At 28.1% G+C, this 23,108-nt stretch overlaps 4 protein-coding genes across 4 annotated transcripts; 1 reads left to right on the top strand and 3 right to left on the bottom strand.

Moving 5' to 3' along the window:
• Positions 1-6,529: 6,529 nt before the first annotated feature.
• On the bottom strand, positions 6,530-8,039 carry LOC111680935 (odorant receptor 85c-like). The gene is made up of 4 exons (XM_023442650.2): positions 7,234-8,039; positions 6,972-7,173; positions 6,755-6,910; positions 6,530-6,681 (listed from the first exon to the last, which is right to left on the bottom strand). Exons 1-4 carry the CDS (start codon positions 8,037-8,039, stop codon positions 6,616-6,618), a joined length of 1,230 nt encoding a protein of 409 aa, XP_023298418.2. The 3' UTR covers positions 6,530-6,615.
• Positions 8,040-9,187: 1,148 nt separating this feature from the next.
• On the top strand, positions 9,188-11,567 carry LOC111683612 (divergent protein kinase domain 1C). The gene is made up of 6 exons (XM_023445705.2): positions 9,188-9,487; positions 9,544-9,696; positions 9,757-9,894; positions 10,268-10,476; positions 10,558-10,695; positions 10,809-11,567. Exons 1-6 carry the CDS (start codon positions 9,338-9,340, stop codon positions 11,206-11,208), a joined length of 1,188 nt encoding a protein of 395 aa, XP_023301473.2. The 5' UTR covers positions 9,188-9,337; the 3' UTR covers positions 11,209-11,567.
• A 1,807-nt stretch (positions 11,568-13,374) lies between these two features.
• LOC111683611 (lectin subunit alpha-like) lies at positions 13,375-14,323 on the bottom strand. The gene is made up of 2 exons (XM_023445704.2): positions 14,186-14,323; positions 13,375-14,113 (listed from the first exon to the last, which is right to left on the bottom strand). Exons 1-2 carry the CDS (start codon positions 14,306-14,308, stop codon positions 13,394-13,396), a joined length of 843 nt encoding a protein of 280 aa, XP_023301472.2. The 5' UTR covers positions 14,309-14,323; the 3' UTR covers positions 13,375-13,393.
• Positions 14,324-14,614: 291 nt separating this feature from the next.
• On the bottom strand, positions 14,615-15,750 carry LOC111683607 (lectin subunit alpha-like). The gene is made up of 3 exons (XM_023445700.2): positions 15,624-15,750; positions 14,866-15,555; positions 14,615-14,799 (listed from the first exon to the last, which is right to left on the bottom strand). The coding sequence occupies exons 1-3, from the start codon at positions 15,738-15,740 to the stop codon at positions 14,740-14,742; spliced, it is 867 nt and encodes a 288-aa protein (XP_023301468.2). The 5' UTR covers positions 15,741-15,750; the 3' UTR covers positions 14,615-14,739.
• Between the last annotated feature and the right edge of the window lie 7,358 nt (positions 15,751-23,108).

Below are 23,108 nucleotides of genomic sequence, written 5' to 3'. Positions count from 1 at the left end.
TCTAGTTCAGTTCTAGTTCAGTTCTAGTTCAGTTCTAGTTCAGTTCTAGTTCAGTTCTAGTTCAGTTCTAGTTCTAGTTCAGTTCTAGTTCTAGTTCAATTCTAGTTCTAGTTCAATTCTAGTTCATATACACACATAAATTCTAATAGAAACATAAGTAAATTTCTAATAAATGTAGATGATCTTTCATTACATCTCCAAATCATTTTGCTAATTTTTTATTAACAAAAATTGTTAAATTTCTCTAATAACAATTTTGTTGCAATACATTACGAAAAAATGCATAAGGTTCCTAATAAATTTTACGTACGAAATATTATTTTCATTTAAATTTTTATATTTAAATTTTTTTAATATTTTCTTTTATATCTGTTTAAAAAATAAAAAAAACTGTTGTCTTCCATTTAAAAAAAATATGAAATATAATTTGTTATTAATTTTTATAAATAAATTTTTTTAATAAAAAAAATCTTTAATTTGTTTTATAATATATAATATGTTGTTTAATTTAATTAAGAAAATATATTAATTTAGTAAATATAATTTTATGTTAATAAAACATTAAAATAACAACAAATTAACGATAATGTAGTTAAAGATAAAAAAAAAAACAAAAAAATTTCAATGCACTGCCAAAATGGTTTATTTTTTAGGTTTTGACAACAAAATAAATTTAAAAAAAATATGTAAAAAAATCAACAAAATTTAAGAAAAAAAGAAAAACTTAGAGAATTCAATAAATCAAATACACACAATTTTGTATATATACAAAAAGTATAACAAACAATAGCAAATAATATAAATAATTAATAAAGTAATATTTAATACGTTTAAGATAAATTAATTAACACTAATTAATTATAATCTAATAATTATTAACAACCTAGAGACGATTTTAGTTGTTAAGTTAATTTAATTTTTTTATGTTAATTACGAGTATTTAATTGATTTTTTTAGAAAAACACAAACAACAACAAGTATAAATCAAAATATATAAACAAATTAAATAAAGTTATTAAAAATGAAAACAATAATTAATGCAAATTTAAAGTTATTAACTAATGGCGAAATGAAGTTTTTGGTTGTTAGCTTATAACATTTTTAAAGTATTTCCATGCGATCAATACTTCAGAGACAATACAAAATTTAAAATGTCAAAATATATTTATTTATTCAATTCACAATCAAGTTGTATATTGTATCTACTGAAGTGTTGAAACAGTGATTGTCAATAGATCTTTGCAGCAAGTGTAAACACTAAACTTTCTTACAACATTCGAAAAACATGCGAAAAAATTTGGAAGAAGTTGTATAAAGCTTTTGTAAATACCAACAACGTTTGTTCAATTCTCAATCGATGTTGTAGCGTTGTATGCGTTGTGTGTCAGCAGCTGCTAGAATAGTCATAACAATGTTGTTGGTATTTTCTATGCAAAAGCTCTTTACAACTCATACGACAATTTTTCATATGTTTTTCGAATGTTGTAAGAAATTTTAGTGTTGCCAATTGTTTATTTCAACACATAAACAAAAATTCAAACGATTTTAGCATAAAAACGATAAAGTGGTAACACTGAAATCAAAAACAAACAGCTGTTTCCAAAAAAAAAAAAAAAAAAAAACTAAAATTTTATTAAAAACAGTATATTTATTAGTTTAAAGAAAATAAAAGAATTGAAAATTCAAAGAAATTAATTTGGTTTATGTTTAATTAATTTAATATTTCTTGATTTTTTTATCTTTTGACATTATTATGTGTATTTGTTTTGATTGTTTTTTTTTTATTGAGAACATAAACTTATGACTTGCTGCAAAGATCTGTTCACAATCACTGTTACTACACTTTAGTAGGTACAATATACAACTTGATTGTGAATTGAACAATTATTATACTGTTGACATACTATGCATACAACGCACCAACATCAATTGTGAAAAACTTTGATCTGATCTTTCAAGGCGTTAAAAACTGTTGTAACCAGTAATGTTCTCGTATAGACATATGTATTTCAGTTCATGATCACACTATATCTGACTAATACTCAAAACTATTCACTTGTTTGGCCGAGAAATAATGGTGGAATCGGTATATTCGGTAGATTTGCTACTCAGCAAGAGAGCCTATCACGGGTATATGCTCTTTCAGAGTAATACTGAGCTAAAAATTCTTCTTAAGATCACACATATATAGGTCAGTCGCGGATCCTGTTCAAGTATTTGTTGGTTACTTTTTTACATAATTTCGTTGTTTCTTTTATTGTATTAAACATGGTGGATCCGGGGGGAATGAAAGGACATTTTTAGCATATTTTAAATATAAATATAAATTTTATACGCAATACTCGACAGTAATTTCCGTCATTTTAATATAATAAAACAGATATTTAATCTCCTCAAAGATTTTCGAAAGTTGAATACTTTCACATCATGTTAGCAATCCTCTTCCGAACCTGTCATTATCTGTAGAAAGGGTTCTGTATATAAAATGTTCCTCAAGAGAAATGTGCATTTTTTTCAAATTATTAAAGACACACTCTCTAATTATTGAATGTATGTTATGGAGAGAAGAGATTAAATATCTCTTCAAAGATTTTCGAAAGTGTAACACTTTGATATCATGTTAGCAACCTTCTCTCGACCCTATCCATTAACATGTCATTATCTGTAGAAGACGTTCTCTAAATAAAATGTTTCTCAAAAGAAAACTGTGCAAACTCCTTGCAATTATTGAGAGGAGCGTAGAGGGAGGAAGTATAGTTTCTAGATCCTACATCGGCAGAGAGTAAAAAAATAAGTTCTCTTACTGGTTTTTATCGTTTTTTATACATGTGTAGGCATACATGAGTTTGAAATTAAGAGTGCAAGAAGGCTCTTAATGAAGCTCTTTGCCGGTCAGGGTTCTAGACGTTTGATTTTAAACTGAAAGACTAAGGAATACTTGTGTGGAATGTTTGTTTCACGTACTGTACGATTGAAAACTGAATTTTCTTCCATGGGCGGCCAATCGTTCAAAAATAGGTTTGTTTCGGATAAAATAATATAACTATTATGTAAAATTAAATGGATATTGGGAGCAGATTTCCTTATTTTCGAGAGGAACACAATACATTATGTTGTTGCTCTTGTAAATCAAGCATGTTGCTCTAAAAAATACTTCATACTTCCGATCGTACAAGAAAATTATATTCCATTTTCTTTCGGATATAATGCTGTAAGTTGTATGAAGATCAAATGAAGAAAAGAACCAAGACAATTGAACACAACTTTCGGTATTTGAAATGAGCTTAGTAAATCATCCATAGATAAGTTGCAATATTGAGGGACTTACTGTGCGCCCAGTTAGGCGGACACGAATTTGTTTTGGGAAATAATGGTCCAACTTAGTCAAATCACAATACATCCGAAAGAAGACAATGATTTCTACTAACTTATTACCACATGGTTAGCTCTAATTCGTCTTCCGTCATGAATGTACTCTTTGTATCCCTTTGGTAAGTGAGAGAGTGATTACTTTTTTATCTGTCCTTTCGTAATCTATAGGGTGACAAGTATAGCACTAACACATGTTAAAATAGCTTGTCACCTAGACTGTCGATGGTTAGGAATAACCCTCTCTAATTCGTCTTTCGTCACCGATGTACTCTTTGTAAACAAGTGTGTAGATAATCGTCACTTTAGTGTTTCCTTTGCATGATACTTTTTATCTGTTCTTTTCTAATATATGGGGTGCACATTAACTTCCTTGTAGAACAAGTACATGTTGAAATAGCTGGCCACGTAGATTGTCGTTGGTATGTAAAATAGGTAGTTCGGAACGTTCACAATTATTGATCAAATTGTTCGTTAAGTTTCTACATTTTATGAATTTGCCATTCTAAACTACAAATTGGAAAATACTGTAAAAATGTCATGTTCATCCGTCCGTCTATTGGCTGGCTGTTCATGTAAACCTTATACTCAGGGGCCGCAAAATATTTCGATGAAATATATATATTACATGTCTTTGGACCTAAGAACTAAGAGTATTGAACTGAAAATTCCGTTTAGTGGTTTTTTAGCCAAATTCAGTCTCAAACTTCTTAAGAGTATTAAACGCAGTTGTATGGTTTCGCCTAGTTCTCATACAAAAGGATCCTTCGTTATGAAGGTCCGAAAAATATTTCAATGAAATGTAGACATTACATGTCTTGAACCTAGAGACAAGGAGTATTGAGCTGAAACTTCTGTTTTTAGCAAAAGCCACCACAGAGTATTAAAAGTGGTTGTATGATTGCTCCTAGTTCTCATACAAAAGAACCTTTCGTTATGGAATTTTTAAGCCCCTACAGTGCCGCCCCTAGAGTTTACTATATTCTTGTTAAGATTTGAACAGTTGTTTAGAAATTGCAAACCTATTACCAAACCCACTTATTTTGCCAACAACCAAACTCTTGCTAACCAAGTTATTAACCAAAAATTTACAAAAAAAAAACCTATATTAAATTTTCTTTTAGTTTGTACATAAAAAAAAACAAATTAAATATAAATTTAAAAAAAAATAATTGAAACCAATAGGAAAAAATACTCATATGCAAATTAAAGACATAAAATTTTTAACAACAAACAAAAATATTTATAAATAAATTAGCTATAAAAATATAATTAAAATAATAAAAAAAACCTAAAATATAAGAAGACATAAATTAGTAAAGTAAGTTGAAAACAGAATTCTAAAATAGTTATAAAGTTAGTATAAATTAAAAATAAATTACAACAAAAAGTTAAAAACAAAAACACTAATTATTTCTAAATTTAAAAAAAAGAACAAAAAACAACATCATATTAAATTAAGAACATTAAAAACAGCGATAAAACCAGCACATTTATATAAAGAAAATAATTTAAGTTTTTGTACATAATTAAAAGTTATAAATAATTTTTTATTTAGTTAAATTAATTTTTATATTTAATTACCTCTATTAATAATTGAAAGAACAATCTTCACATGAAAAACCAATTAACGAATTACATTTAAAAATTAAAGCAAAGAAAATAAAAAACAACAACAACAACATTCGTGACTTAATAATAACCAAGAGTTTAAGGAAAACACAAATTTTAAATATTTTAGTTTTGAAAATATTTCAAATCAAAAAAAAATTCAAATAAATTTCACTTTAGTTTTCTCTAAAACTCTTTTAAAATCGCCTCATTATCACAAAATATTCTTAAACAAAAATCATACAAACCTACATACATACACACACATACATATTTAAAAACTTTTCCATAATGAAAATCATTAAATAACGAAAATAAATAATTAAAAAAAAAAAATATTTATAAATATTTAACTTCAAAAAAAGCAAAAATAAACCTAAAATTATAATTGTAATACATACAATAAGAAAATATATTTAATTAAACAAAAAAACATAATAATAATATTACGAATGAATATTATTCATTTTTTTAGTTACACGAAAAATTATTGAAAAACAAAAGAGAAAATCGTTTAAAACAAGATATTAAAATATACAATTAATTATAAAACAAAGCAAATAAAATTTAAAAAACAACAGTAACGTGAAAAAAACATTAAAATAAAAATGATTATTAACAAAAAAAAAAAAAAACAAAAACAAATAATTTTGCTCAAATAAAATTAAAAAAGGAATAATTAATAATAGCAATTATAACAAAACATAAAACATGTGAAAAAACAACAACAAATAACGAAAAAATAATAAAAATAAACGTTAAGATTACAAAAAAGAAAATTAACAAAATAAATTTAAAAAAAATTAATAAAAAATTTAAATTGTGTTTTATTAATGATTTTTTAATGTTAGATCAGTTATAACTCAGTACTAGATAAGTTCTACATTACATCCTCAGCTCATTTATATATCAGCTCTATATCATATCTATTTCAATCTAGTACAGTTATCAATTCTAGTTTCTGTTTTAGTTCAGTTCTAGTTCAGTCCTAGTTCAGTTCTAGTTCAGTTCTAGTTCAGTTCTAGTTCAGTTCTAGTTCAGTTCTAGTTCAGTTCTAGTTCAGTTCTAGTTCAGTTCTAGTTCAGTTCTAGTTCAGTTCTAGTTCAGTTCTAGTTCAGTTCTAGTTCAGTTCTAGTTCAGTTCTAGTTCAGTTCTAGTTCAGTTCTAGTTCAGTTCTAGTTCAGTTCTAATTCAGTTCTAGTTCAGTTCTAATCCATTTCTAGTTCAGTTCTAGTTTAGTTCCAACTCACTTATAGTTACGCTCTAGTTCAGTTATAGTTTAGTTCTAACTCAGTTCTAGTTTAGACCTAGTTCAGTTAATTTATCAATCAACCTGTTAGATATAATAGAACCATGATAAACAGTGACAAAAATGGAAATGAATAAAAAATTATTTTAATTTTCAAAAGACTCAAGGTGCTTTATTTATTTAAATTGTTAGTGTGACAAAAAAACAAACTTCCAATGCTTAGCACATTATTTTCATTCATCAAACCAAGTTATTCCAAATAGAGTTCATAAACCTCCAAAAATTAAATAAAGACCGCATTAGATTCATCCCAGGTGCCATAATGGTGCAACAAAGTGCTAAGTTAATAAATTTTTATTTAAAAATTCAAAATGTTTGTTACTTTTTTAAAGACCACCCTCTTCCATGCGAGATTGGAGTAAAGTGAAAAATTGATATGCAGTTGTCATTAGCTAACGAATTAAAAAAAAAACACAAATTTATTTCTGCAGGTATGTATACCTATGTGTGAGCAATAAAACTTACATTGGAAAAACTTTCCATAGAAATCATAAAGAATTTAAAAGCGGTTAAATGAGCTGGTCTCTGAGATCGAGCGATGGCCAACGTTAACATGCGTTGATAACGAACATCTGCCATATACCACTTCTGGCCCATCAAAGAGTCACCCACACTGGCACTCTGTGATAGAATCACGTAAGTAATACATTAGGATTTAAAAACATTTATATATTTTACTTACTCGCTCCATAAGAAGAGTGCTCATTAGACAAACATAATACACTTGTATGGTGGCAGATGCAAAAAATCCACCAAATTTTATAAAATCAAATAATTCAGAACCTGTTATAATCTGCACACCAATCAAGACAATAACCATAATCGAGATCATATAGTTCATGAGTATCGATAAACTGAAAACGTTATTAACGGCTTGAGCTAAACTGTAAATTAATTTGAATATTTTAAAATATTTATTCACTTTCGGCTTTATTTGAAATTACTCATTCAATAGATAATGCTTTTCCAAAACATCCTTAATTTCAGCCATATCCTGTTCAAAATTCTTCGGTTCAAAGTGTACAATGCGAAAGCATAAATATTCAAAATTTAAAACCACCATGTAAACTGTATGAAGCAACAAAGTATCGGAACCCAAAAAATAACACGACAAGACGAAACCAGCCATAAATTGGGTAACATAACAGAAAATATATACTGGTTTTGGAGAGGTATCGAACGGATAAGCGAGTATATAGGGAAGTCTTTGCACATATACTCTGGTCTGTATAAACTCCACACCCGACTGTACCAGGGGAAAAAGCATAAACATAAAAGCTATGGTCCAGTGACTATAAACCATAATACGTGAATGATAATGAATAAAGTTGTAACCTTCAGTTAATTTAAAATCTTCACATTCCTTGGCATTACGCGGAAATAATCTCCCCAAAGTCTTTAAAACCCGATCCAAAATCTTACGTCCCCAGACGACAGAGAGGGTTTTGATAAATCCATTTGCTGCAAATGATATATACAAAAACCATTCGGTCATCTGTACCGTACTCTCAAATGTATCCACCATTAGGAAAAAAATTTTCCAAGTGAAACTAAAAATTAAATTCGCAATTGTCACGGTTAAAACAAATTTTTGCCATTTCGTCATTATGTCGAATTCATCCCAATGGAAAAGTTTAACGCCCACAAAGGTATAGAATCGAAAGGGCGTTATATAGAAATCACGTATATTTAATTTCTTTTTTGGACTTTTAACTGCAAGCAGCTTTTGAAATTTTCCTTTTGTTTCCATTTTTCTTCTATTTTTTTACTTAAACAAGACTTTTTCCGAACTTTTCTAAAGTAACACTATTGGATTTCTTAAGCAAGTTGTAGTTTTTATATAACTCTTAACACTACATATTATTAAAGTTCTTGTATAATTAAATGCATTTTTTAATTATAGTTTATTGTTGTAAAAATATTACTATTATTAAGTATTTTTATTAAATAAGTAATCAGAAATTTTTCTTCACTACAAAAGTAAATGGAAATCCAAAGGATTTAAGTGTAAGTGTTATGCATCAGCATTCGAATCAATGTGCTAATTTTGAGAGATAGACTCAATAGACAAGTCCATAGATTATTCGGTGGACTAAGCGGTAACACAGTTTATATTATTTATGAAATTCAGTTCAGTTGTAGTTCTAGTTCAGTTCTAGTTTAGTTCTAATTCAGTTTTAGTTCTGTTCCAGTTCATTTCTAGTTCAGTTCCAGTTCAGTTCTAGTTCAGTTCTAGTTCAGTTCTAGTTCAGTTCTAGTTCAGTTCTAGTTCAGTTCTAGTTCAGTTCTAGTTCAGTTCTAGTTCAGTTCTAGTTCAGTTCTAGTTCAGTTCTAGTTCAGTTCTAGTTCAGTTCTAGTTCCGTTCTAGTTAGTTAGTTAGTCACCTACGTAAAGTCTTAAAAGCGGAGTTGGCTGCTTTGAACTTTCAACTGAGAAGTGAATTTACTGCCCTTTTAACAAAGCCACCACTGTTTCCCTACTGCGCAGAATCCTTACAACTTCTAATTTCTTTTTCTTAACAGTGATATCATAATTGTGAGTAATTTGTTATTATAATTTATTTATTATAATAAAAATTTCTTTTACTTTCATATCAAAAATCTTATTATAATTATACAAAAATAAATAAGGTTAAATATATAATTTCGAAATAACCTACATAAAACATTAACTTTTATCTTATTTCTAAGCTATTTCCGGCTTATCTACAAACCAGCATAATTGAGAAACTACTGTTTTAACTAAATGTAAACATACTATAGTATGCAGGGGAAAAACGTAAAAAACAACAATGCAAATAAACAAAAAAAGGAAAACACGAGGAAAATTTAAAAATCAAAACATAAACAAGTAAAAATCTTGCTGCCACTGCTAAAAATACCAACAAAACAAAATGAAGGAGAAAAGTAAGAATTCTGCTCATTAGACAAATAAACCTTGTAGAGACAAAATGTGAAAAAATAAGTTGTAAAATTGATCAAAAAGCTAAAAAATAAACAAAAATATTATAAATTAAACCACAAAACAAAGAAAAAGAACACAATAAAGATGTTAAATGCATTTAAAAGAAGATTTCGCACTTTACTGCAACGTTTAATCTTGTTGGCCATTTTGGCTGGCATTTTTATGCTTGTGGTGTCCTATATGAATTTGGAGTTTTGCTACAAAATCATGTCACAAAATAGTTTAACTTATATGGTAAGTTATTTGATTACTAAATAAAAATAATTAATTAATTATTTCTTATAATTTAGTGTAAAAAGTACAAAAATTATGAATACAGTGGTTCGTTGTGTGAGGAATTATGTACTAATGAACAGTCCTTTAAATCCTTTAAATGTCCTCAAAACGATATGAGCACAATTATGTTTACGGCAGAGAAAAATGGTGATGTCTATGCAATTAAGGTGAGGAAAAGTTAAATTTAGATAGAACAAATATTAAAAATAGAAATTTCTACTTAACAGTTGGCTCGCCATATAAAGGACGATTTAAGTTGGGTGAATAGACACGGCGAACAGGTTTATCCAAAAATAGAAAACTTCCATCATATTGTTAAAATGCATATCACTTTGACATATAACGTAACACTGGATGATAATATGGTATGTGTGGAAATTAATTTATCTTTATTTAGATAGATAGATAGATAGATAGATAGATAGATAGATAGATAGATAGATAGATAGATAGATAGATAGATAGATAGATAGATAGATAGATAGATAGATAGATAGATAGATAGATAGATAGATAGATAGATAGATAGATAGATAGATAGATAGATAGATAGATAGATAGATAGATAGATAGATAGATAGATAGATAGATAGATAGATAGATAGATAGATAGATAGATAGATAGATAGATAGATAGATAGATTCCGGATCGAATTTACACATTTTTTTAACAAAATATAAAACTAAAAAAATAAAACTTCTGGATATATACATTTTAATAATTTTTTAATCTTTCAGATACGAGCCCTAGTGAATCAAGAAATCGATCAAAATAATCCCCAGCAAATGCTAAACTTTTGGAGACTTTTCAAAGACAATAACTACATGATGAGTAAACTATACGATGAAGAGAATTTATTTCCCACAGTCTTGGGTTCATGTGGTCCCTATTATGCCACCGAAAATTTAAATATATTAAAAACTGAACAAACTTTACTGCAATATATGTAAGTTGAAACTCAAATTCAAAGGCTATGTTTTGCATATAAATGTAAAATGAATTGATATACAATAAATTTAACTTTTAGTTCTTTTGATTGGCAAAAGCGTCTTAAATTTGCCTTAAGCCTTATGGAATTTGTATTTAAAATGGATGAAATGAAACCGGAGCCCTTGAGAATGTGTAAAATGAAAATAAGTAATTTTGGAGTAACCGGTGATAAAAGGTAAGATATCGGGAAAAGCATGCTATCTCAGATTGGTATCAGAAACAAGATATGTCATCATATCTTAAGATCCAAAAAATATTAATTTACCTTTTTTCTTTGTTTTTTTTTAGAATAAAATACGAAAATGCCGAACATGTGTTTGTGGAAACCCAACTCGATAAACATCTCTCAAATGGCTCGCCCTGTGAAGAAGACGTGGACTGTAATTATCATTATTGTATGGGAAAGTGTGATCAGGAGAAACTAATATGTTCGGGTGTACAACAAAACAATAATTTACAAATATTTTGTGATCAAATCCTAAAGGGTGGTGGACTATTTCCCGGTCTATTAGCCTCTGCCAAAACTCCCAAAAATCTCATGAAACTTGTTAAAACCTGTATAGATCCTTCTAAACAGGCAAATAATCATGTGCCCTCTAGACAATATGCACCAAATGCAGAATTAGCTTTAAGGCTTTATAATGAAATGAAACGTTTGCATAAGACCACAACAAAGACGGGCAATTAGACGACTAAGTAAAGGAGTTAAAGAGAAAAACAAGGAGAAAGCGAAAATGTAGTGAGAGTTAAAGCTTTGTTCAGGTGTATGAGAACAATATTATGCAATTATGTTAATTCCTGAAAAAAACTGGAAGGACTTTTAAAGTCCTTTTTTATAATCTACTACTTTAAATGAAACGTACTTTATATACATATTAGATAAACCAACAAAAAAACATGTAAACCCTCCTTAAATTAGGGTAGTTTGTAGTGCAACTATAAGTCTAAATTTTACTGCTAATTAATATGTTTTTATTATTATTTTAAAGAAGAAAACTTTATATTAAATTTAACTTTATTTTAAAAATAAACTATAATCAAATGGAATATCACAACTAGGGTTCTATAAATCGGCTTTCTAAAAATCGAACAATCTCCTTTTTGTAGAAAAAAGTCGAAATCGACTATTTTGTTCCAAAAAAGTCGATAACTCGACTATCGTCTGTGAAAAAAGTCGAAAAGTTGACTTTGGAAATAAAAGTCAAAAAAAGTCAAAAAGTCGAAAATAGTCAAAAAGTCGAAAATAGTCAAAAAGTCGAAAAAAAGTCAAAAAAGTCGAAAAAAGTCGTAAAAATTCGAAAAGTCAAATAAAGTTGGAAAAAACGGAAAAAGTGGAAAATAGTCGAAAAGTTGAAAATAGTCGAAAAGTTGAAAATAGTCGAAAAGTCGGAAAAAGCCTAAAAAGGCACACATAGTCAAACTGTCGAAAACTGTTGAAAATCGAAAAAAGTCGAAAAAAATCGAAAATCGTCGACAAATGGTCGAAAAGTCGAAAATAGTCAAAAAATCTGTTATTGTCGAAAAGTCGAAAATAGTCGAAAAATCGAAAATAGTCGAAAAGTCAAAAATAGCCGGAAAGACGAAAAAAGTCAATAAAGTCAAAAAAAGTGGAAAAGTCGAAAAGTCCACTATTTACAAAATACTAAAAGTCTAAAAGTCGTCTTTTAACTAAAAATTGGAAAATCGACTTTGCATTAAATGCAAAATGTCGAATAGTCGACTTTTCGTTTCAACTATAAAACCCTAATCACAACGAAAGTTTTTAGTTATCTGGCAACGCGATTTTTGAAGATGTATTATATGAAATGTTTGGTTGTTGTCTTGACTAACATAACTAGTTCCTTTTCATACTATTTGATGGCTCAACTAAGTTGGCAACTATGGTTAAGTTGGCAACATCACTATAGTGGGAAGGGTATTGTGTGTTTGTGCTAATGTTCGTAGCACTCAAATATATTGCTTCTAAACACATCTTTAAACATACCAATAGGCTCAGAACTACTTATAAAAATCGGTCAAACTTATTTTAATATAAGTATATATGATATTGTCAGTTTTCGTAATGATATTGTCTCATTTGACCCCAGCTCTTTTCAAAATGACTTAAAAGTCAAAACTCACTTGTAAGCACTAATATTACGATTAAGTTCTGAATAAACGATTAAATTCTGAATATATAATAATAAGCAAAATTTGTAAGGATGGCCCATATTTATTTCATCTGGTGAAGCGGCTATGTCCGACTATAATTATTTCTTTTTAGATTATCTAAAAAATGTTTAAAACAGAATACAAAAAATGATAGAACATCGTATTAAAAATCTGATATACTGGAGGTATCCTACTTCAGAAAACTCTAGACTCGCCTTTGGACAATTAAACCGAAAACACTTTCTCTATATGTATGTATATCGGCTAACAAATATAATATATTGCTGAAAAACGACGTGCTATACAATCTCGGTACGTTAACTCTAGCTAGACTTAACGACCGACTGAGATATCTCATGATGTAGGACAAGTTGGGTCAGAGAACTAACTCGACCCAAATCATGAGATACTGAAGATCTTGATTTGTCGCCAATTAAAAAAAAAAATTGTCAATAACCATGTCAGGGCCGCGAGAATCTGTTGAAATCGTATCACTCAATAGCAATTAATTTTCAACCCAATTAAAACTTAAACGACAGACAGAGATATCTCCCATTGTAGAACAAGTTGACTAACTCGACCAACAATCGTGAAATACTCAAGATCTTTATTTATCGCAAATTAACAAATTTTATGATTAATAACAGGGCTTTGAGAATCTGTTCAAATCCTACCACTTAATAACAAATAATTTTCAACTCAATTATAACTTACAAAAAATACTAACATATTTTATTAATTTCATTTTCTTTTACACTCAACTTTTCACTAAACATTGCACTGATATCAGACGAAGACTTTTCCAATTCAACATTCATATTATAGACTTGTTGAAACAATTTCTCCGTCAATTGTTTCACCATATAGTGTTGATTATCGAGCACTTTTTGCACCGCAACTAATGTAGTATTTTGCAATTGTTGCATTTCCACCTTCCAATCATCAGCCACATGGTTGCTACTCTGAATTTTATGATTAATTTCCAATAATTGTTGCTTAAACACCTGATCGTATTCATGAGCGATCGTTAAACTCGAGTGTTTGAAAGCATCACATTTTTGGTTGATTTCTTGGTTATAGGTCTCAACATAATGATTTTCTTCACATATAAAACCCATTTTATTACTACAATCAATATCATTCCATAGATATGGTTTTGATTCCCAGAAATGAACACAATGTTCACGTTTACGATCATTATCGGGATTATTGGGAGACCAAGCGGTAAAGGTGAATTGTTTACCCGTGGCAGACCAAAAGAAGGGACGATTGTAGTCTCTATTCGAACTAAATTCATCATTGCCACCCAACCATAAGTTAAGAGGTTTTCCTACGACTTTCTTTAAAAGATCGATGATGGCGTTATTTTTTGCTTCCGTATCAATAGCAACAAGTTGTAAATTTCTGCGGGCACATTCATGCCAGGCCTGATACCAGTTGTACTAGAAAATTATGTAATTATTTTTTTTTTAATTTATTTTATTATTCTTGGAATTTTTAAAAGTTTAAATTACCTTTGGTTCGGTTTCTATAAGATATTCTTTACCATCATTTGCTTTGTGTAGCGGCGAGGTACTCGCTATGGGATGAAGCAAAGCAAAACTTATGATAAAGATCAGTGCGATCGTTTTGAGCATCTTTTTAGTTTAATGTCTAGAACTTAAATGTTTAGTGGCTTAAGCTATGAATATGTATTTATACATTTGCAAAATAAAAAAAAAAAACAAACCAAATTTCTTTTGAAAAGATTTGCGATCAGTATATCTCTAGTGGTAGTTAATTAAGTAATTAACACGCTACAACGATCGCAGGGTAAAGTGAGTTTAACTCATGGAAATGTTAACATTTCGAAGTATCAATTATAAAGATATTGTGAGCATAGAGATATTCGAATCTATTTTAACTAAATATAGCTGATCTTAAATAAAATTTCTTAAATTTGAAGTGATCATTTATTTATTTGTTTTCTTAAAATATTTAATCATATTATGTCAGTTAGTAAGCTTAGCTTAAACTTAAGTTTAAATGTTTCTTTGCGTTAATAAGGTTTAACCAGTTCAAACTTCTTTTAGCCTCCCTGCTTAATAACAATTAAATTGTTTATACTCAAGGGCAAAGAGAAAGAACCCTAGAAGAAAATAAAAGAAAATCTTTAATAATATCAGCAGATTTTATTAATTTCATTACGTTTTACATTTAACTTTTCGCCAAATTGTGAATTTATCTGCGTAGCTGATTTCTTCAGTTCCACATTTAAATCGCTTACTTCCTTCAGCATTTTCTCGGTCAATTGTTTTACGGTCGTCTGTTGTTCATCGAGCAGTTTTTGTACTGCTGCTTGTGTTGTATTTTGCAATTGTTGCATCTTTATTTTCCAATCGTCTCCCACACGATCAATATTTTGTATTTTATTATCAATTTCCATTAAATGTTGCTTTTTCGTTTGATCAAATTCAATGGAAATTCCAGAAGTTGATTTCTTAATAGCATCACATTTTTGCTCAAGAACCTTATTAAAGGTTTCCTTATAGTGATTCACTTCACATATAAAACCCATTTTATTAGTACAACCCACATCATTCCATTGATAAAGGGGTTTAGAGGCCCAGATGTGCACACAATGTTCTTGATTTTGATAGTTATCTGGATTGCTATCTGACCAAAAACTAAATGTAAATTTTTTGCCGGTGGCAGACCAGAAAAAGGGCCGCTTGTAGTCTCGACTAGAGCTAAACTCATCATTACCACCCAGCCACAGATTATGAGATTTTCCTATGACTCTTTTCAACAGATCAATAATGGCAGTATTTTTAGCGGCATTATCTATAATTACAAGTTGGGAATCTCTACGTGCACATTCATGCCAAGCTTGATACCAGTTGTACTAGAAAATTTTGTATATATCCAAAGATTATTAAAAAAAAATCTTAAAAATTCTCCTTGTCGTATTACCTTAAGTTCTGTTTCAATAAGATATTCTCTACCATCCGAGGCTTTGTGCAGTTGAGGTGAACCCAATACTGCTCCCACCAATAAGCAACAAATAACGAAGACTTGTACAGTCTTCATTGTTTCAAGTTTAGAACTTTAATGTCTAATTATTTACAAAATTAACATATTTATATTTGCACTAAATTTTGCACAAACTTTTATCAGTAAAATTTTGTGGTCTTGTTATCGCCTTCGTTTAACCACTTAAAGAAAAAAACTCTTGTAAATTGTACAATTCCAACAAAACCCCCTGATTTTTGAGAAAAAGAAATAAAATAAGACTCACAAAAAGTAAAGTTAAACTGATTTTAGTTTTATGTCCGAATTCAGAAAAAAGAAATTTTAAATATTGTTTTATATTCTTTCTAAAAAATTTTTAATATAGTTTTATATTATTTCTAAATATGGGACTTAGATAAGAGACTTAACTCTGAATAACTATTCCAATACTGAATAGGAAATCACATTCTAAATATAGGTTTGACATTATTTTGAAATTTTATTTCCAGATCTTTATGTGTTCAAATTTGTCTTCATCTCTTCAATCTGAAGTGTTTTTTAAAAGTCTCCATTGTCCGACTATTAATTATTTATAATAAATAATTAACAAAACAAACATTAACAATATTTACATTTCTATTTAACCGCTAAACCATAGAAATGTTTAAACAAAATAAAATTCTAGTTATCAAATTTAAAGCTGAGAATATTTTATGTTTAAATTATTAATATTAAAAATAAAACTCCCTAATAATTGTATGTATATGTGCCACTGATCGTATATATGAATGCTTAATTAGGATCTTACGTATGAATTTTAATATAAATCTAAAGCAAATAAAGAATTTAGTAAAAAAATGAATTCGCGTAAGAGAATTTACTTTAAAACAATTAAGAGAATCTTATAAAAAAACGTTTAAATTCTTATTATACATAGTTATTAATATGATCCTCTGTCGGGTCTATTGTCTAGTCTGTAATCTAATCCATAGTCAATAGTCTGGTTAACAGTGAGTCTATAGTCTAGTCTATAGTCTAGTCTATAGTCTAGTCTATAGTCTAGTCTATAGTCTAGTCTATAGTCTAGTCTATCGTCTAGTCTATAGTCTAGTCTATAGTCTAGTCTATAGTCTAGTCTATAGTCTAGTCTATAGTCTAGTCTATAGTCTAGTCTATAGTCTAGTCTATAGTCTAGTCTATATTCAAGTCTATAGTCTAGTCTATAGTCTAGTCTATAGTCTAGTCTATAGTCTAGTCTATAGTCTAGTCTATAGTCTAGTCTATAGTCTAGTCTATAGTCTAGTCTATAGTCTAGTCTATAGTCTAGTCTATAGTCTAGTCTATAGTCTAGTCTATATTCTAGTCTATAGTCTAGTCTATAGTCTAGTGTATAGTCTAGTCTATAGTCTAGTCTATAGTCTAGTCTATAGTCTAGTCTATAGTCTAGTCTATAGTCTAGTCTATAGTCTAGTCTATAGTCTAGTCTATAGTCTAGTCTATAGTCTAGTCTATAGTCTAGTCTATAGTCTAGTCTATAGTCTAGTCTATAGTCTAGTCTATATTCTAGTCTATATTCTAGTCTATAGTCTAGTCTATAGTCTAGTCTATAGACTAGACTATAGACTAGACTATAGACTAGTCTATAGTCTAGTCTATAGTCTAGTCTATAGTCTAGTCTATAGTCTAGTCTATAGTCTAGTTTCTATACTTAAAGCATAAAAGAGTATTATTTTTATTTTAAGTTAGTACTATATTAAAAATCGAATTACGGGACCGATTTTACCCATTTTGAAGATTTAGATTAACATAAATTTCATTTAAAATAAAAAACTCATATAAAAATTTTAAAAATACTAACACAAGGGTTAAAGACAAAGATAAATAAATGCAACCATGGTCGGTTGTTATCTTTGCTATCATAATAATTCAACACTTTAGCAAAGACTAAAAGCACAAGCAAGAATTCTGAATCCACCACAATCAACTATTAATAGGTAGATGTGTTTGTATTAAAACGATATATTGGTGTGTAAGACCACTTTGGTCACAAGAGTATTTTATTATATTCTGGGTACATTTTCGATTCTATGTTATATCAGTCCGTCTGTCTGAAATTCTCCCTTATATGTATATGTTCACAATTTTACAAAGTGTACCCCCTGAATAAAATTATCAATAAATTTATTATGTAGTAATCTTCATATAAATTTGACACAAGTTAGTTAATTGCAGTTAATAAACTGAATGCACTTAATTATGTACATTTTACTTAAATATGGGTTCTTATTTTCATTTGGATTATAAAATATAATGAAATATTAATTTAACTTATTAAAATATTAATTGACACTATTAAACACTTGCATTGGCATTAAAAGGAAATAAAAAATTAACCCTTTACCAAAATCCTTAGTTTAAATTAATTAATTAATTTTTATTTTCCTAAAAAAACATTTTTAACCAAATTATCTTTGAAAACTAGAATCTATATATAAAAAGTAAATTTTCTAACAAAAATATTCATATTACATTTGAAGACTACTTATTTTATAGCAAATATTGTTGAATGAAATTGATAATTTTAAATTTAAATTTTACCTTTTTGCAACGGTATCTGGCTTCTTGGCTTTTCTGTGATTTCCTACTATATAACAAAATTTGCACTTAATAACTTTGACTTTAAACACTTTTAAATATTTCTTTATTTTTATTTAAAAAACAGGCCATAAAAAGAGCTTTTTAAAAATGCTCTAACTCTTTTTTATTTATTTTTTATTAAAAACTTTAGCAACAACTTTTTTATTTCCTTAAGGCAAAAACCAGCAAAACACTTTCACACACTCACACTTTGAAACACCTTTGCTTTATACACATTTCCATACAAACAGGCCATATTTGGAGCTTTTACTTTATTTAAAACTTATTTACTCTTTATTTTTATTCATGCTCTCTTTTTTTTATTTTTATTTCTTCACTCTCTCTTCCATCTGCGTAACACATTTACAACTCACTTTTTAATAGAAAACCCGAACAAAACAGAATTTGCTAAACTTCGATACGTATTTTTCCTTGACGACAGCGCTGCCGGCAACACATCTTTTTTCATAAAAACATCGTTTATTAACAAATTTTATTTTATTTAACACAGTTCTTTGATAAAATTTAACATTTTCTCATAGAACTTTTTATGTTCAATCCACTTTTTCAAAAATTTTAAAACATTTCTATTTCATTTCTTTGCAACTTCTCTGCCGGCAGCACATCATATCTTTTCCTAAAAACTTATTTTCCTAACAAATTTTCTATTATTTAACACGATTCTTTAACAAAATTTAACATTTTCTCATAAAACTTTTAATATTCTATTCACTTTTTTAATAATTTTAAAACATTTAAATTTTTAAATAATTTTTTATTACGACACTACCGGAAGACGAACGTTTTGTTAAGAAATCACACGAGGAACTGTTAACCAAGATTAAACTCTTTTAGTGAAGTAATGCAAAGAAAAGAACAGAAAGAGACAGATTGTATGCGCTTAAAGTTTAGCAACAGGTTTAAATGTATTTACCATTAACTGTCAAGAAAGAGTAAACATAGTTATTAGAATAATTGCAATAAACATTGCGCATGTCCAAAATTATGGTGTGATTATTTGAGAGAGAAAAAAGCAGGAAATGCAATAGTTTTAGTGAATAGAGACCTGCTTGTATTACTTAAGTGTGATGATACAAGAACAACAATCAGAAATACCAAGAACATTTGTACAAGTGCATGTGAGGTGCTGAACCATAGTTTTTTGTTTTTTTTTGTACAAAGACTTGTGCTTAGAGCCGTGTCATAATAATGTCAAAGCTCATGTAAAGAAATTTGACAGTAATAAGGCTTTTGTTGGATGCTTGTATCTTCCCAAAATATACCTTGAATTATGCTTTCATATATTGCAGGGATGGTTAACCTAATATCATATGTATTTGTAATTAGCCGAAAATGTGTAGTTTTTTTTAAAGAATTGGTGATTTTAATTAACAAACTCATAAACCAACTACTTTCCCACCTAACTAACTAACTAACCAACTAACTAACTAACTAACTAACTAACTAAGTAACTAACTAACTTACTAACTTACTAACTTACTAACTTACTAACTTACTAACTTACTAACTTACTAACTTACTAACTTACTAACTTACTAACTTACTAACTTACTAACTTACTAACATACTAACTTACTAACTTACTAACTTACTAACTTACTAACTTACTAACTTACTAACTTACTAACTTACTAACTTACTAACTTACTAACTTACTAACTTACTAACTTACTAACTTACTAACTTACTAACTTACTAACTTACTAACTTACTAACTTACTAACTTACTAACTTACTAACTTACTAACTTACTAACTTACTAACTTACTAACTTACTAACTTACTAACTTACTAACTTACTAACTTACTAACTTACTAACTTACTAACTTACTAACTTACTAACTAACTAACTAACTAATTAACTTACTAACTAACAAACTAACTAACAAACTAACTAATTAACTAACTAACTAACTAACTAACTAACTAACTAACTAACAAACTAACAAACTAACAAACTAACAAACTAACAAACTAACAAACTAACAAACTAACAAACTAACAAACTAACAAACTAACAAACTAACAAACTAACAAACTAACAAACTAACAAACTAACAAACTAACAAACTAACAAACTAACAAACTAACAAACTAACAAACTAACAAACTAACAAACTAACAAACTAACAAACTAACAAACTAACAAACTAACAAACTAACAAACTAACAAACTAACAAACTAACAAACTAACAAACTAACAAACTAACAAACTAACAAACTAACAAACTAACAAACTAACAAACTAACAAACTAACAAACTAACAAACTAACAAACTAACAAACTAACAAACTAACAAACTAACAAACTAACAAACTAACAAACTAACAAACTAACAAACTAACAAACTAACAAACTAACAAACTAACAAACTAACAAACTAACAAACTAACAAACTAACAAACTAACAAACTAACAAACTAACAAACTAACAAACTAACAAACTAACAAACTAACAAACTAACAAACTAACAAACTAACAAACTAACTAGCAAACTAACTAGCAAACTAACTAACTAACTAACTAACTAACTAACTAACTAACTAACTACTAACTAACTAACTAACTAACTAACAAACTAACTAACTAACTAACTAACTAACTAACTAACTAACTAACTACTAACTACTTACTACTAATTACTAACTACTAACTAACTAACTAACCAACTAACTAACTAACTTACTAATTACCTAGTTAAGTAACTAACTAACTAGCTGACTGACTAACTAGCTATTTATAAAATATGAAATTTATAAATCTACTTTCATACTTACCCATCCCTGCATTCAATATTCACATCCCAGCTAGCATTTTTTCATAAAATTCGAGTCATCTATAACTTTTTTTGCACAATTAAACTGATCATTTTCTGATCATATAGTTGAAACTATTTTTGACTTTTTTTACCTTTTTTCGAGTTTTTCCGACATTTTTAGAGCTTTTGACTTTATTCCACTTTTTTAAAATTTTCGACTATGTTTGACTTTTTCTATTATTTTCGAGATTTCGACCTTTTCCGACTTTTGTCAGTTTTTGACTTTTCGACTTTTTTCGACAAAAAGTCAATTGTTCTATTATTCGAAAGTCGATTTATAGAACCCTACTTAAAATGACTCCGAAAATATTCAAAAATTACTAAAATCTGATTTGAAAATAAAGAATTTCTACTCACTAATGACTCGAAATAGATGCCAAAAAGAATCATATGATTCATTATTATACAGTTAAAATAAAACATATTTTATTCATTAATTTGAACTATTTAGATATTAGTGACCCAACTATCTTCCGTTGAAGATCATTTAAAATACAAAATTATTATAATTTTAAAAATAATATAATAGAAAATTGAATTAAAAATATTTCACAAACTAAAATAATTATACATTTAATATTATCACTAGGATGATTAATTGATAAGTGCTAAATATTTTGTTATTGTTTTCAATCATATATCAGGATCATATTCAAATCATTTTCCAATCACACAATTGATCACTTTTTTCGATGATCGAAAAGAGTGAAAAATGATTTAGTTTACTGATTAATCATCTTCCAAATGTTAGCTGGGATATGTATAAAAAACACAATTAGTCCCAGAACAACCATATGCATACCTACATATGTATGTATGTTTTTATTTAAGCAAGCCTTTATTAAGGTGTAATGTATTTATTAAGCTACATGCATTCGTCAAAAACCTTCTTATTGTCAAATAACTTTATATGAGCTTTGACATTATTATGACACAATTATAAAGACAAGTCTATGTCAAAAAAATTATGAGCTAGCAGCTTGCACACACTTGTATTAATATTCCCAATATTTCTTATTGTTGCTATTGTATCATCATACTTAAGTAATACAAGCAGGTCTCTATTCACTAAAACTATTGCATTTCCTTTTTTTTCTCTCTCTCAAAAATTAACACCATAATTTTGGACATGCGCACTGCACTCTTTATTGAAATTTTTCTAATAACTACGTTTACTCTTTCTCGTCAGTTAATAGTAAATGCATTTAAACCTGTTGCTTTCTTTATTTATCTCACTCCTACGAATGTTAGCAAATTTCAACTTCTTAGCTTTTTGCCATATCATCTTTATCCAGCTGCTTACTCTTATTATAAACAAATATAAAATTAACTACATATTTACACATACAATCTGTCTCTTTCTGTTTTTTGCATTACTCCACTAAACTTTTCCGTTTCAAATTTTGTTAAACAGTTCTTAGTGTGATTTCTTAACAATACGTTCGTCTTCCGGTTCTGTTGTAATAAAAAATTATTAATTACATATAAAAGTATTTCAAATTGTTATAAAAAGTGAAGAAATGTAGAGCAATAAATGCTTTTTTAAAACGTATTAATTGTTAATGTTAAAAGTATCATTAATTAATGGAAAATTTGTAAAGAAAAAACTGTGCTGTCGGCAGCGCAGTCGTGAAGGAAAAAGTGTGTATCCATCGTTAAAGTCGTTTTGCAAATTCTTTATGAATGCGTGAAGATATGAAAAGAGAGCAAGAAGAAAAATAAAGAGATTATAAATTTTAGAAGCTCCAACTATGGCCTGTTTTTTTATTTAAATAAAGAGAAAGTGTTTAAAAGTGCGTATGTGTGTAAAAGCGTGTTTTTAGTTATTAGCTTAGGTTTTAATGGAAATAAGAAAGGAGTTGCCAAAAGTTTAAATAAAAAAGTAGATCGTTAAAAAAATTAAAAAAAGTGTATGAAAAAATTAAAAATAAGTCAAAAATATATTAAAGAAATGTGTCAGTTTTAT

This window comes from Lucilia cuprina, chromosome 5 (genome assembly GCF_022045245.1).
Source record: "Lucilia cuprina isolate Lc7/37 chromosome 5, ASM2204524v1, whole genome shotgun sequence".
Taxonomy (NCBI): domain Eukaryota; kingdom Metazoa; phylum Arthropoda; class Insecta; order Diptera; family Calliphoridae; genus Lucilia; species Lucilia cuprina.
Note: the sequence above shows the minus strand (reverse complement) of the source record. Positions and strands in the feature narration are given on the sequence as shown.

Coding starts and splice junctions, on each gene's coding strand:
- LOC111680935 (XM_023442650.2), bottom strand. CDS start 8,039: ATGGAAACAAAAGGAAAATTTCAAAAGCTGCTTGCAGTTAAAAGTCCA. Junction 7,174..7,233: donor AAGCATTATCTATTGAATGA/GTAATTTCAAAT, acceptor ATTAATTTACAG/TTTAGCTCAAGCCGTTAATA. Junction 6,911..6,971: donor GCACTCTTCTTATGGAGCGA/GTAAGTAAAATA, acceptor ATTCTATCACAG/AGTGCCAGTGTGGGTGACTC.
- LOC111683612 (XM_023445705.2), top strand. CDS start 9,338: ATGTTAAATGCATTTAAAAGAAGATTTCGCACTTTACTGCAACGTTTA. Junction 9,895..10,267: donor TAACACTGGATGATAATATG/GTATGTGTGGAA, acceptor TTAATCTTTCAG/ATACGAGCCCTAGTGAATCA. Junction 10,477..10,557: donor CAAACTTTACTGCAATATAT/GTAAGTTGAAAC, acceptor TTTAACTTTTAG/TTCTTTTGATTGGCAAAAGC.
- LOC111683611 (XM_023445704.2), bottom strand. CDS start 14,308: ATGCTCAAAACGATCGCACTGATCTTTATCATAAGTTTTGCTTTGCTT. Junction 14,114..14,185: donor TTATAGAAACCGAACCAAAG/GTAATTTAAACT, acceptor ATAATTTTCTAG/TACAACTGGTATCAGGCCTG.
- LOC111683607 (XM_023445700.2), bottom strand. CDS start 15,740: ATGAAGACTGTACAAGTCTTCGTTATTTGTTGCTTATTGGTGGGAGCA. Junction 15,556..15,623: donor TTATTGAAACAGAACTTAAG/GTAATACGACAA, acceptor AAAATTTTCTAG/TACAACTGGTATCAAGCTTG. Junction 14,800..14,865: donor AATTTGGCGAAAAGTTAAAT/GTAAAACGTAAT, acceptor ATTTTCTTCTAG/GGTTCTTTCTCTTTGCCCTT.